General features: G+C 44.4%; 1 protein-coding gene across 1 annotated transcript in view; it reads right to left on the bottom strand.

Moving 5' to 3' along the window:
* LOC142312000 (uncharacterized) overlaps positions 1 to 10,580 on the bottom strand; it is a 227,626-nt gene extending 217,046 nt beyond the window's left edge. Inside the window, exons 1-6 of the mRNA XM_075350875.1 lie at positions 10,532 to 10,580; positions 4,536 to 4,679; positions 4,230 to 4,406; positions 4,024 to 4,147; positions 3,843 to 3,940; positions 2,594 to 2,684 (exon numbers count right to left, since the gene is read on the bottom strand). Of these exons, the coding sequence (XP_075206990.1) occupies positions 2,594 to 2,684; positions 3,843 to 3,940; positions 4,024 to 4,147; positions 4,230 to 4,406; positions 4,536 to 4,607 (562 nt within the window). The 5' untranslated portion in view covers positions 4,608 to 4,679; positions 10,532 to 10,580. The remainder of the gene's footprint in view (positions 1 to 2,593; positions 2,685 to 3,842; positions 3,941 to 4,023; positions 4,148 to 4,229; positions 4,407 to 4,535; positions 4,680 to 10,531) is intronic.

The raw sequence follows: 10,580 nt of genomic DNA on the forward strand, positions 1-10,580 counted from the left end.
CTTGAGGCAGGTGATGGACATACAAGAATTGGCCATTTTTTGTGCCAAAAACCTGAGTTTTTTTTATACAGCATTTATGCAGTTTAAATGTTATATATTCTATGTTTGCACATGTCTTAGCGCTTACAGAGTGCTGCTGTATTTCTTTGTTTGTATTTCATGTGGTTTTAGTAGTTAGCACCTGTTCACACTTGCTAATTTTGAGATGCAGTTTTTTTGCGTTATATATTTGAGGTGTAGACAGCCTCGTATTCTCCGCCCATCAGCCACAGGGTGGTTTTTAATTAGTACTAGATTCCATCTGCTCTAGTAATGCATGTCCAAATTCCTATATTTAATGGTTTGCACACCTTAGTGAATCAGAGTGCAGCTGTATATTTGTTAGAGTATTTTCATGTCCAGTTTGCACCTGTTCACATTTGTCTGTTAGTAAGTAAGACGTCAGTTTTCTCATTGTAGGGAAACAGACATTCCCTAGCTAGGGACGGACTCATTGTTCATGTAGAAAACAATCGATATATTGTCAGTTTGGACTATAAAGTGTCTCAGGGTAATGCTGACATCGAAGAAGGGCTACCCTGAGAGCCTTCATTTCTCTGAAGTAGGATGAAAGAGATTTTTCCAGAGGCAACCATTTCCCTTGACCCAGATGTTCCCTACAAGAGAGCCCCAACCCTAGTTTGATGCAACTTTTAAGGACTGTAACTGATGTTGTGGCCTCTGAGAGCTGGGCTGGGGATAGCCATCACTTTAGATCCTGTTTTATAGTTGGTAATATTTTCAATATCTGATCCAGAGTAGAAGAATTCCTGTCCCAGAGTGAAAGGATATTTGACTGGAGAGTTTTGAAGTGGGTCTTTGCCCAAGGAACGGCTTCCAGCGAGGAGGTCATGAACGCTCATCACTTTTCTGACTGACAGTAGATTCCGGGAGAGCATCTGTCAGGAGTTTGTGAATTCTGTTGTCAGATAACCTAAAGAACATATTTTGGAAGTTGATCACAAAGCCCAGATAGGTATTTTCCTGCAGGGATCAAGCTGAGACTTCTTTTTGTTGATTAAAAAACTGTCAATGGAAAGAACTTCCAAAATGATCTGAAGATGAAGATCTTCCATGGTTGACGCTTTGATGAGCCAGTCGTCCAGATAGTGAACAACATAGATGCCCTGAAGACTAAAGGCCACTTTACACACAGAGATAAATCTTTGGCAGATATGTGGTTGCAGTGTAATCATGGACATATTGTTCCATTTGTACACAGCCACAAACCTGGCACTGATTGTCCACAATTTCACTGCAATCACAGATCTGCCACAGACTTCTCTCTGTGTGTAAAGTGGCCTTTAGAGCTGCTGTTAGGACCACTGCTACTTTTGTGAAGACATGAGGTGCTACTGAAATTCTCAAGGGAAGACAGGTAAACTGGAAGTGATACTGCTGGGAATTCATCAGAACTTCTACCCTATGAAACTTCCTGTGTGATGAAGGAATTGGGACATGCAGGTAGGCATTTAGAAGACCTATGGAGGCCATGAAGTCACCTTGTTGGATAATGGAGGTCAATGAACAAAACGTTTCATTTTGCATTTCGTCTTTAAGAGAAACTTGTTTAGGAAAGTTAGATCAATAATAAGACACCATTTACCCAAAGGTTTGGGAACTGCAAAAAAATCCTAGAACACATCCCTGAAAACTTTTGATGAAGAGGATCAGGTTCAAGAGCACCCTTTGAGATGAACTCTTGAATAACCTGGAAAACTATCTTTATAAGAGAGGTTACCCAGGCATCTGATGATATGTTGGACCATAAAATCTGGACAATCTTCCTCCCACAAGTGGAAGAAGATGGGTAGTAGCATGTCATTCTGCACTTTATATAAACCTATGAAGCATGGACAAAAGAATTTAAAAAAAAAATGTCCTTCTGGTCTGATGTAGGTTATCAAGTATTTGTTCCCTTGGAACACCTTACTGAAGATATGAAGATAGCGGACTGAGCCATACCCTTAGGCCTAAGACACACGGCATGAAAATCGGAGCGAGTGAAATTCGATAAAACATCGCATTCCACTCGGACCAATATTACCTTATGTGCCAGCACCCATGAGCGATTATTTTCTCAGCCCTAATCGGACCGAGAAAACAAGTCGCTGCATGCTGCGGGTGCAATGCGATCCTCTTTCTCTCGCACCCATTCAAGTCTATGGGTCGAGAGAAACATTGCACTGCACTCACATTACACCGGTGTAATGCGAGTGCAGAGCGAGAATGGCAATAGCCGGCAACGGAGGAGAGAGAGAGATAAAGCCCTCCCTCCCCTCCTCAGTGCCGGCCCGCCCCCTGCAGCTGTAGTCCGATTGCACGATTGGACCTCAGTTGCAATGACACTTGAATGACACTTGGCTCCCGCTGTGCTGTGAGCGTGAGCCGAGTGTCATGCAAGGATCGAAGTAGTCCCCGTGTGGCCCCGGCCTTGGAGCTCTTGACGTTGGGACTGTAGACAGTGCCAATTTAGAAGTAGAAGCAGCCAAAGAATACACCATTTTAAGAAAATAATCTGCTTATCTATAGGATCCCTAAGGTCACTACTCACCTGTGCGGTTATCTGTAGGAATCTCCTCTTTACACTGCTCATCACCCCTCACATATGTCTCTGTAGTATTAATATAGGTCAGATCTTCACCCTATTGTAAAAGTGACAGATTAGATGAAGAAGTCACAAGAAAAAGAGTAAATATCATAAGTGAACATGACAATTACAAAATGACATGACATGACATGACAGCAGCAGTTACAGCTGCTGGCCTCCAGTATAATTCAACCTGACGGCTCTTAATTCTAAGGCTGCAGTCACTCCAACATATGTCTAGTACGACGATCGCATCCCACTTCCTGGTGGCTCTTCTGACCGGAGCGTGTCAGCTCCATGTAGTTCTACACAACTGACATTCTCAGGTCAGAAGACCCACCAGCTTGTCTGGGCAGTGCAACGCGATCCTCGCATGAGTCTTTGGTAGTGTGTCTCCAGCCTAACCAGCAATCTCCATAACCAAAAAATTGTGAGAAGATCCAGGCAACATCTAGTGTCTATGATCAGCTTTATCCTGTCATCTCCATCAAGTATAAACCATACACTGAATGGCCACATTATTACAGACACCCATCTAGTAGTGTGTTGGATCTCATTTGCCCTTCAGAACCGCAATTCATTATGTCAAACAATTAAATAAGGGTTGATCGTTCTGCAGAAATATTGGCCTTTGCTTGCAGGATTGGTTTTTAGAATTGCAACAAATTAGTAGGTGGAGCTGACATTCGTGACTACACGACCATTGTGGCATTGATTATTGTCCAGCTGTAAGTGACCTTCTGCCATAAAGGGATGACATTGATTTCTCACAAGCCCTAGATAAGCTCCTGAGCTGAAGAGTTGTTCATTTGGAGACTATAATTGTAGCACCAGCGTTGTATTCAGCTGTAGTACAACACTGTACAGTGCCTGTTATTAGAACAAATGGTGATGAACTCCTGTCTCTTCTTTCCATGATGAGTTACTTATATTTACAGGATCTGTTTTAACTGGATGTTTTTTTCTCAATCACAACATTCACAGTATAATCTTAACACCATTATATGTACTAAATGTACTCACGTTCACGATCAAGTCAATCACATCAGTTTATGTTCCCATTGTAATGTAATTTCAGACTGCAAGTGATCCACAAAAAACTGATCACTCAATTTTAAAAATTTATAAATTAGTGGATAAAACACTGAGCACAAGACCATCACAGCCTTCTACACACCATAGGGAGATTTCATGACACCTTCTCTCCATCTACCTGATCATCCTGAGGAACATCGGGATCTTCTTGTTTACAATCCTGTAGAAGAAGAGGACTGGGGCATCTCTCTGGTGTTGTCCTCTTACTGGATAGAACTAGAGGAAACACATACAGGGACTGAATTCATTCTTTACATACAGATAATTATAGGCCGTGTGTATTTAGTCCTGTCTATTACCTGGTGATGTGAGGGGCTGGGGATCCTCCATCATGACGTTCTTGTACAGATCTTTGTGGCCTTCTAAATACTCCCACTCCTCCATGGAGAAATAGATGGTGACATCCTGACACCTTATAGGAACCTGACACATACAATGATACCGTCATCCCCCGATCCCTTCATAGCGTTACTGTATAATGTCCCAGCATTCCCAGCAGTGTCACCTCTCCAGTCAGCAGCTCAATCATTTTGTAGGTGAGTTCAAGGATCTTCTCGTTATTGATGTCCTCATGTACCAAGGGGTGAGATGGAAGCCCGGTTATTGGGCTCAGGGGTCTTCCCCATCCCTCAGACACGGGGTCCTGACAGCGATCACTAGAAATCTTCACTACTGTGTAATCCTGGTTATCAAGAGACATATTGATAAATCTCACTACAGATATTTCAAGAGTCCTCACCTCTCCAGTCCTGTCCATCTGTTATTCACACAGATAAGAATGATGTAATGTGACATCATCAGAATCTCTCACCTCTCCAGTAAGCCGGAAGAGGATCTCTAGGGTGATGTGTAATATCCTCTCCGCCATCTTGTCCTGATCCATCCTTGATGAGTCAATTAGGAAAATTCTCTTACATAGAAGATCTCCACTAAGAGGATCCAATATTGTAGGGACCTGAATGGGGAAAATATGATAATGCAACATTATAAAGATCCCATGTTAGAAATCTCCTGAACTGTTTTGGAGTGTGACATGATCATACCATGTCAGACACAGCCATTACACAGTACAAAGCATGGGCACATTTAAAAGATTATCTCAACACAGGAACATTTTTTTTAAACAAATCCAATTGTGGAAATTATTAGTATTCCAAGATTTATTGATTAACCCCTTTATCACCCACCCATTTCAAGTGTTTATTGCTGTCAATGTTGTTGATTATGCTTACAGCCAATGAAAACCCAAAAATCATTATCTCAGAAAATTAGAATAGTTACTACAAAACACCTGTAAAGACTTCCTAAGCATTTAAAATGGCCCCTTAGTCTGGTTCAGTAGGCTACACAATCATGGGGAAGACTGCTGACTTGACAGATGTCCAGATGGCAGTCATTGACACACTGCACAAGGAGGGTAAGCCACAAAAGGTCATTGCTAAAGAAAATGGCTGTTCACAGAGTGCTGTATACAAGCAAATGAATAGTAAGTCGAGTGGAAGGACAAAGTGTGGTAGAAAAAGGTGCACAAGTGTGACGCCCTGGCCTACCCAGGTAGTCACAGACACAACACCATACACCCCTCCTTCCCTGGACAGGTCACACCAGTTACACATTAATTCCTTGTTGCCACCCTCCAGGGTTGATGTCCACACCAGGTGGGGCGGAGCCAGGCGGTTGACCCCCCCCACCGAGGAGTTCACAGGCCTGGAGGCGGGAAAACACAGTAGTCAGTCCAGTTGTGGTCAGTAGAGAGAGTGAGGAGTGAAACTGTTGGTGTCTGGGTTGGAGCCCAGGCACTTCCAGCAAGGTAGGCAGACGGTGGTGGCCGTCTGCAGGAGTTGGTGACGGTCAGCGAAACCGTAGGACCGTATGCGTTTCGAACAAAAAATGTTCTTAATCATGACATCAGGATTAAGAACATTTTGTGTTCGAAACGCGTAGACCGGACGGTATCTATGTTTTAACTTTGGAGAAATAAAGCAAAGAATTTAATCTACTATCTGCGGATGCTGGTTTTCTTCTAATCTGGATTGACCCTGACTGTGACAGCCGAGGCTCGGCCATCATGGAAGCCGAGCTTTCTGCATTGATTACACACGTGTGATCGCCAGGACATACTGGTATGTTCCATTTCGGGAAGTCCCCACCAAATGGGACGCACCGGTATGTCTAAGGTCGTGAAGAAGATAAATATGTCATAAGAACAAGGTATAAAGTTATAAAGTGCAGTGAACATCCACAGAGATCGGGATGGCAAATCTGGGGCCGTCAGTAACAGATAATGATAGAACATTAACATATCCTGATAGTGACAACATGGATCTGGTGACAGCCATAATGGAGACTGTAGAGTAACAGAGCACCGAGCGGCGTCAGAAGGGAAGCGACCCAATCTAATCCATAAAAGACAGATCTTCTGATAGAGAGACACAGTCAGAGTAAATGTTATGGGAGAAAACACTATTTGACCAAAGGGCAACAAGAGGTACCCTAACTAAAGACCTAATCAAATAAACTTTATTAAATTATATAATTGGACAAAGATTAAAAATGGCAGGTGGGAGGCCAATTCCGTATTAGATGAGTGCGGCCACGGACCGACACTGCTTTGGATAAATCCTAACGTAGTATGGCTGGCTATCACCTACACTGCCTGTTAAAAACTACCTAACAGCTAATAGCCTCCCCGACATGTTTCGCCATGACTGGCTTCATCAGGGGGCTGAGGCTATAGAACGCTGAAAACCGGTTACATCCCCTTTTAAAACCTCTGATGGTGACATCACCATAGGGCTACCTTTGTCCAATTATATAATTTAATAAAGTTTATTTGATTAGGTCTTTAGTTAGGGTACCTCTTGTTGCCCTTTGGGCAAATAGTGTTTGTATAATTACCCCTACGCTGACCAGGTGTCACAATCAGATGTTAGTGTTAGTGTTATGGGAGATACACAGGGTCCTCAGGCACAGAAAACAGAAAAGCCCCCTGCTGTGTTCCCTTAGTCCACGGCTGTATGAAGTCTTCAGTGCTCCATGTACTTTCACCCCCGGCAGCCAGACAGAAGAAGATGCAGATTGTAGGTCCTTGCTTCATGCCTGACCTCTGCCTCTGCGATGGTGCTTCAATTCATATAACTCTAGGCAGTGCTGTGCTCAATAGGAGAAGCAGAGGTAAGCACATCTTTGCTTCTGTTCTCCTGTAATTCTCTGCCTGGCACTGCTCATTATAATTTATAGTTCAACTGCAGAAGCAGCAGCCAGGAGTGTACTATTAAATGGTGATACAAACGAAGAATTTATTCCATAAGTCTTAAAGCAACATGTGACGTTTCGGCCAGGTGGCCTTCATCAGACAACTTGTTATTAAGACTGTCAGGGTAGTGGTAAAGGCAGTGGTATCCACCACTATGCAGCATAGTGGTGGATACCACTGCCTTTACCACTACCCTGACAGTCTTAATAACAAGTTGTCTGATGAAGGCCACCTGGCCGAAACGTCACATGTTGCTTTAAGACTTATGGAATAAATTTTTCGTTTGTATCACCATTTGAGAGTGCCTTGTTTCTAATTCTCTGAACATAAGGTGTGGAAACCTACAAGTGCACCTTAACATCTCCTACAACTACACTGTGGCTGTGCCTTATCCTGCTATAAGGAGTGTACTATGGACTGTGCTCTGCATCTTCTGAGGTCTCAGAGTGGAGCCATCCATCCGCACATTGACAGACAATCTATACTGTGTGTATTGACAGCTACTATTCAGCGTTAGGAGCTCCCTACACAACTTGAAATGGACACCTGATCGACATAGTCCACACGTTGCACAACAGCACCAGTTTGTACTCAGTACAGTAGTTGTGTTGCCACCCAAGAGAAATTTCCCCATAGCCAACAACACAGCGCTGGTCACTGGCGAGTTTTATATTGCACCTCAACACCAGTCCCATACAAGGCAGAACAATACAAACCTCCGAAGTAATATATTAAAAAATAAATAAACAAAAGCACAAACATGAAAGTGATATAAAAAAATGTATGATACCTGCTGTCAGCCATCAGGATCCTGAATAGGGCGCTCTGTGGGGTGCGCTGATACCAGGAGCGATGACATCCCTGCTCTTTGGCCCAGGGTAACTGCGTCCTGTAATAAGCTGCAGAAGTTCGGTGAATTGTACCATTTATCATTGTATATTTTTCTGATGGTGCTCGGCTCATCACTGAACTGCTGCAGCTGATCCTCGGCTGGAGAGCAGAGACATCCTCACTCCTGCTGCCACTGCACCCCACAGAGCACAATGTGCAGGATCCGGATAGGTGACAGCAGGTATCATACATTTTACTATATTTAGTGAATCCCAACCACCATTCAATATTACATTTAGCCCAACCAACTGTGTTAAAAGTGTGTTCTCAAGTTTAAAAATGATCTCTTATCTAAGCGATAACTTTCCGATCACTAGGGATCTGACTATTGAGTATTGAGGCCCTCACCGATCCTAAGAATCCGGACACTGAAGAGCCCTGGCAGAATTGAGCAGAGATCGATTATCTGCACTAATGCTGCGTTCATTAATGGGAGTGCCAGAGATTGCTGAGCACAGTGCTCGGCTGATCTTTAGTGCTGCTATTAGAATGAATGGAGTGTTAAGCCTGCTTTACACGTTGCAATTTCGCATACGATATCGTATGCGATTTGCAACGCCCCCATCGTATGTGCGGCACGTTTAATTTGTTGAACGTGCCGCACAAACGATTAACCTCTGTCACACATACTTACCTTCCATACGACCTCGATGTGGGCGGCGAACGTCCACTTCCTGGAATGGGAGGGACGTTCGGCGTCACATCGACGTCACGCAGCAGCCGGCCAATAGATGCAGAGGGGCGGAGCTGAGCGGGACATAAACATCCCGCCCACCTCTTTCCTTCCGCATTACCGGCCGGGAACCACAGGACGCAGGTAAGATCTGTTCATCATTCCCGGGGTGTCATACACTGCGATGTGTGCTACCTCGGGTAAGATGAACAATCTGACGTTCAATCCATGAGAAATTAACGACGTGCGTGCGATGAACGTTTTAACGTTCAATCGCAATCGCACGTAGCTGTTACACACTGCAATGTACCTTACGATGCCGGATGTGCGTCACTTATGACGTGACCCCGCCGACACATTGTAAGATAAATTGCAGCATGTAAAGCTGGCATAAGTGCACATAACTGAACTGCGCTCCATTTAGTCAGGGCTCTAATTCTCGAGATCAGTGGGGGCCACAGCAGTCTGAGCCCCAGTGATTGGAAAGTTATTACTTGGAAAAGAGATATCTTTTAAACGTGAAAACACCCCTTTAAGACCCAAGATCCATAACGTGGATGTATTTTTGTGACTTGACGTCCACAATTCCTGATTTGGTTGTGGAGCTCATGACCCAACCTTTAGCATCACCTGTGTTTGTAATGCTGCACGTTCAGATCCACAATCCGGTCAGGAATTGAATCTGTCAGTACTGATCCCGGCTAGAAACCCCCAGTCAGGATGAGAATTACTGTGTGAATCTACCTTTAGTCCATGGACTAGTTTCTGCCAAATGCTTTATGGACAGGTCCAATGACTTTTCTGTCAGTGACCTCCTTTAAATAAAACTGCAGAAACAAGGGAAACTAAAGGTCTGTGTATATGGACTGACGAGCAGCACTTAACGACCGCTGACCAGTAAACATTTACCAACTGGCCGTTATTGAAAGGGAATCTGTCAAGTTTAAAAATAAAAAAAGGCTATTGACCTGCAGATATGGGGTTCATCCGCAGGTTTCCAGCTTACTGAACATGCCTGGCGCCTGCACTGAGAGCCCCTCTGAAGGGAGTAAATTAACTTATTTTCCTCCCAGAAGTGTTTGGCTTTAGGGGGGTGCGATGTAGATTCAGGCAGCGCTCAGTGTATAGTGAGGGGTGTCTATACCATTCCCTGACACTGACTGACAGGAGGCTGTAATGTTGAGCTCTAGTGCAGAGCCGGATGTCAGTCAGTGGTGGGGGGGCAGTTAAAGACACAAAGTGCTGAATGAACCCGCACTACCACCTCTACGGCTGGAAGCCAAACACTGCCTGGAGAAGTCAAGTTCATTTTCTCCTGGGCAGTGGGGCCTCAGTGCAGCCGCTGGGCAGGTTCAGAACACTATTAACCTGCAGATGAACCCAAAATCTACAGGTCAAGTGTGTTATTTTTTAAATGACAGTTCCCTTTAAATTACGGCCAATTGGTAAATGTTAGGCTATGTGCCCACGTGTGTGCGCTCTGCACCGCAGCGTAGTCACTGCATGTGCGCTTCAGAGCGCAGCTGAAAAGCTCCATTCTGAAACTTTGGTGACTGCAGAATTTGTGCACTCTGGATGCTGCCTCTCCCATAGACAGAATGGAGACAGCATACAGAGCGCACGAAAGAAGTGACATGTTGCTTTTTAGAACGCAGCGATTTGGCAGCATGCAAATTGCTGCGTTCTAAAACGCAACATGGGCATGAATTATGCACAATCTTCATAGATTGTGCAGGGGACGCAGGACGCATGCAGTTACGCTGCGGTGCAATACGCAGCGTAACTGCATGCAATACGCAACGTGGGCACATAGCCTTACTGACACCGGTGGCTTAGTGACTGGTGAAAACTCAATTCAATGCAACAAATTTACTGTACTGCTGTTAGCCCAGAATTTCAGAATCTGGGGCCCCACTGTGACTTTTGCCCAGGGCCACAATTTGTCTAAAACTGTCCCTGTGCCCAGTAATGGGGACTCTCCACATACCTCCTCCTGCAGAGCCGCTCACTGGATATATGGCTGCTCTGTGCTTACA

The sequence above is a fragment of the Anomaloglossus baeobatrachus genome, chromosome 5 (assembly GCF_048569485.1).
Source record: "Anomaloglossus baeobatrachus isolate aAnoBae1 chromosome 5, aAnoBae1.hap1, whole genome shotgun sequence".
Lineage (NCBI taxonomy): Eukaryota > Metazoa > Chordata > Amphibia > Anura > Aromobatidae > Anomaloglossus > Anomaloglossus baeobatrachus.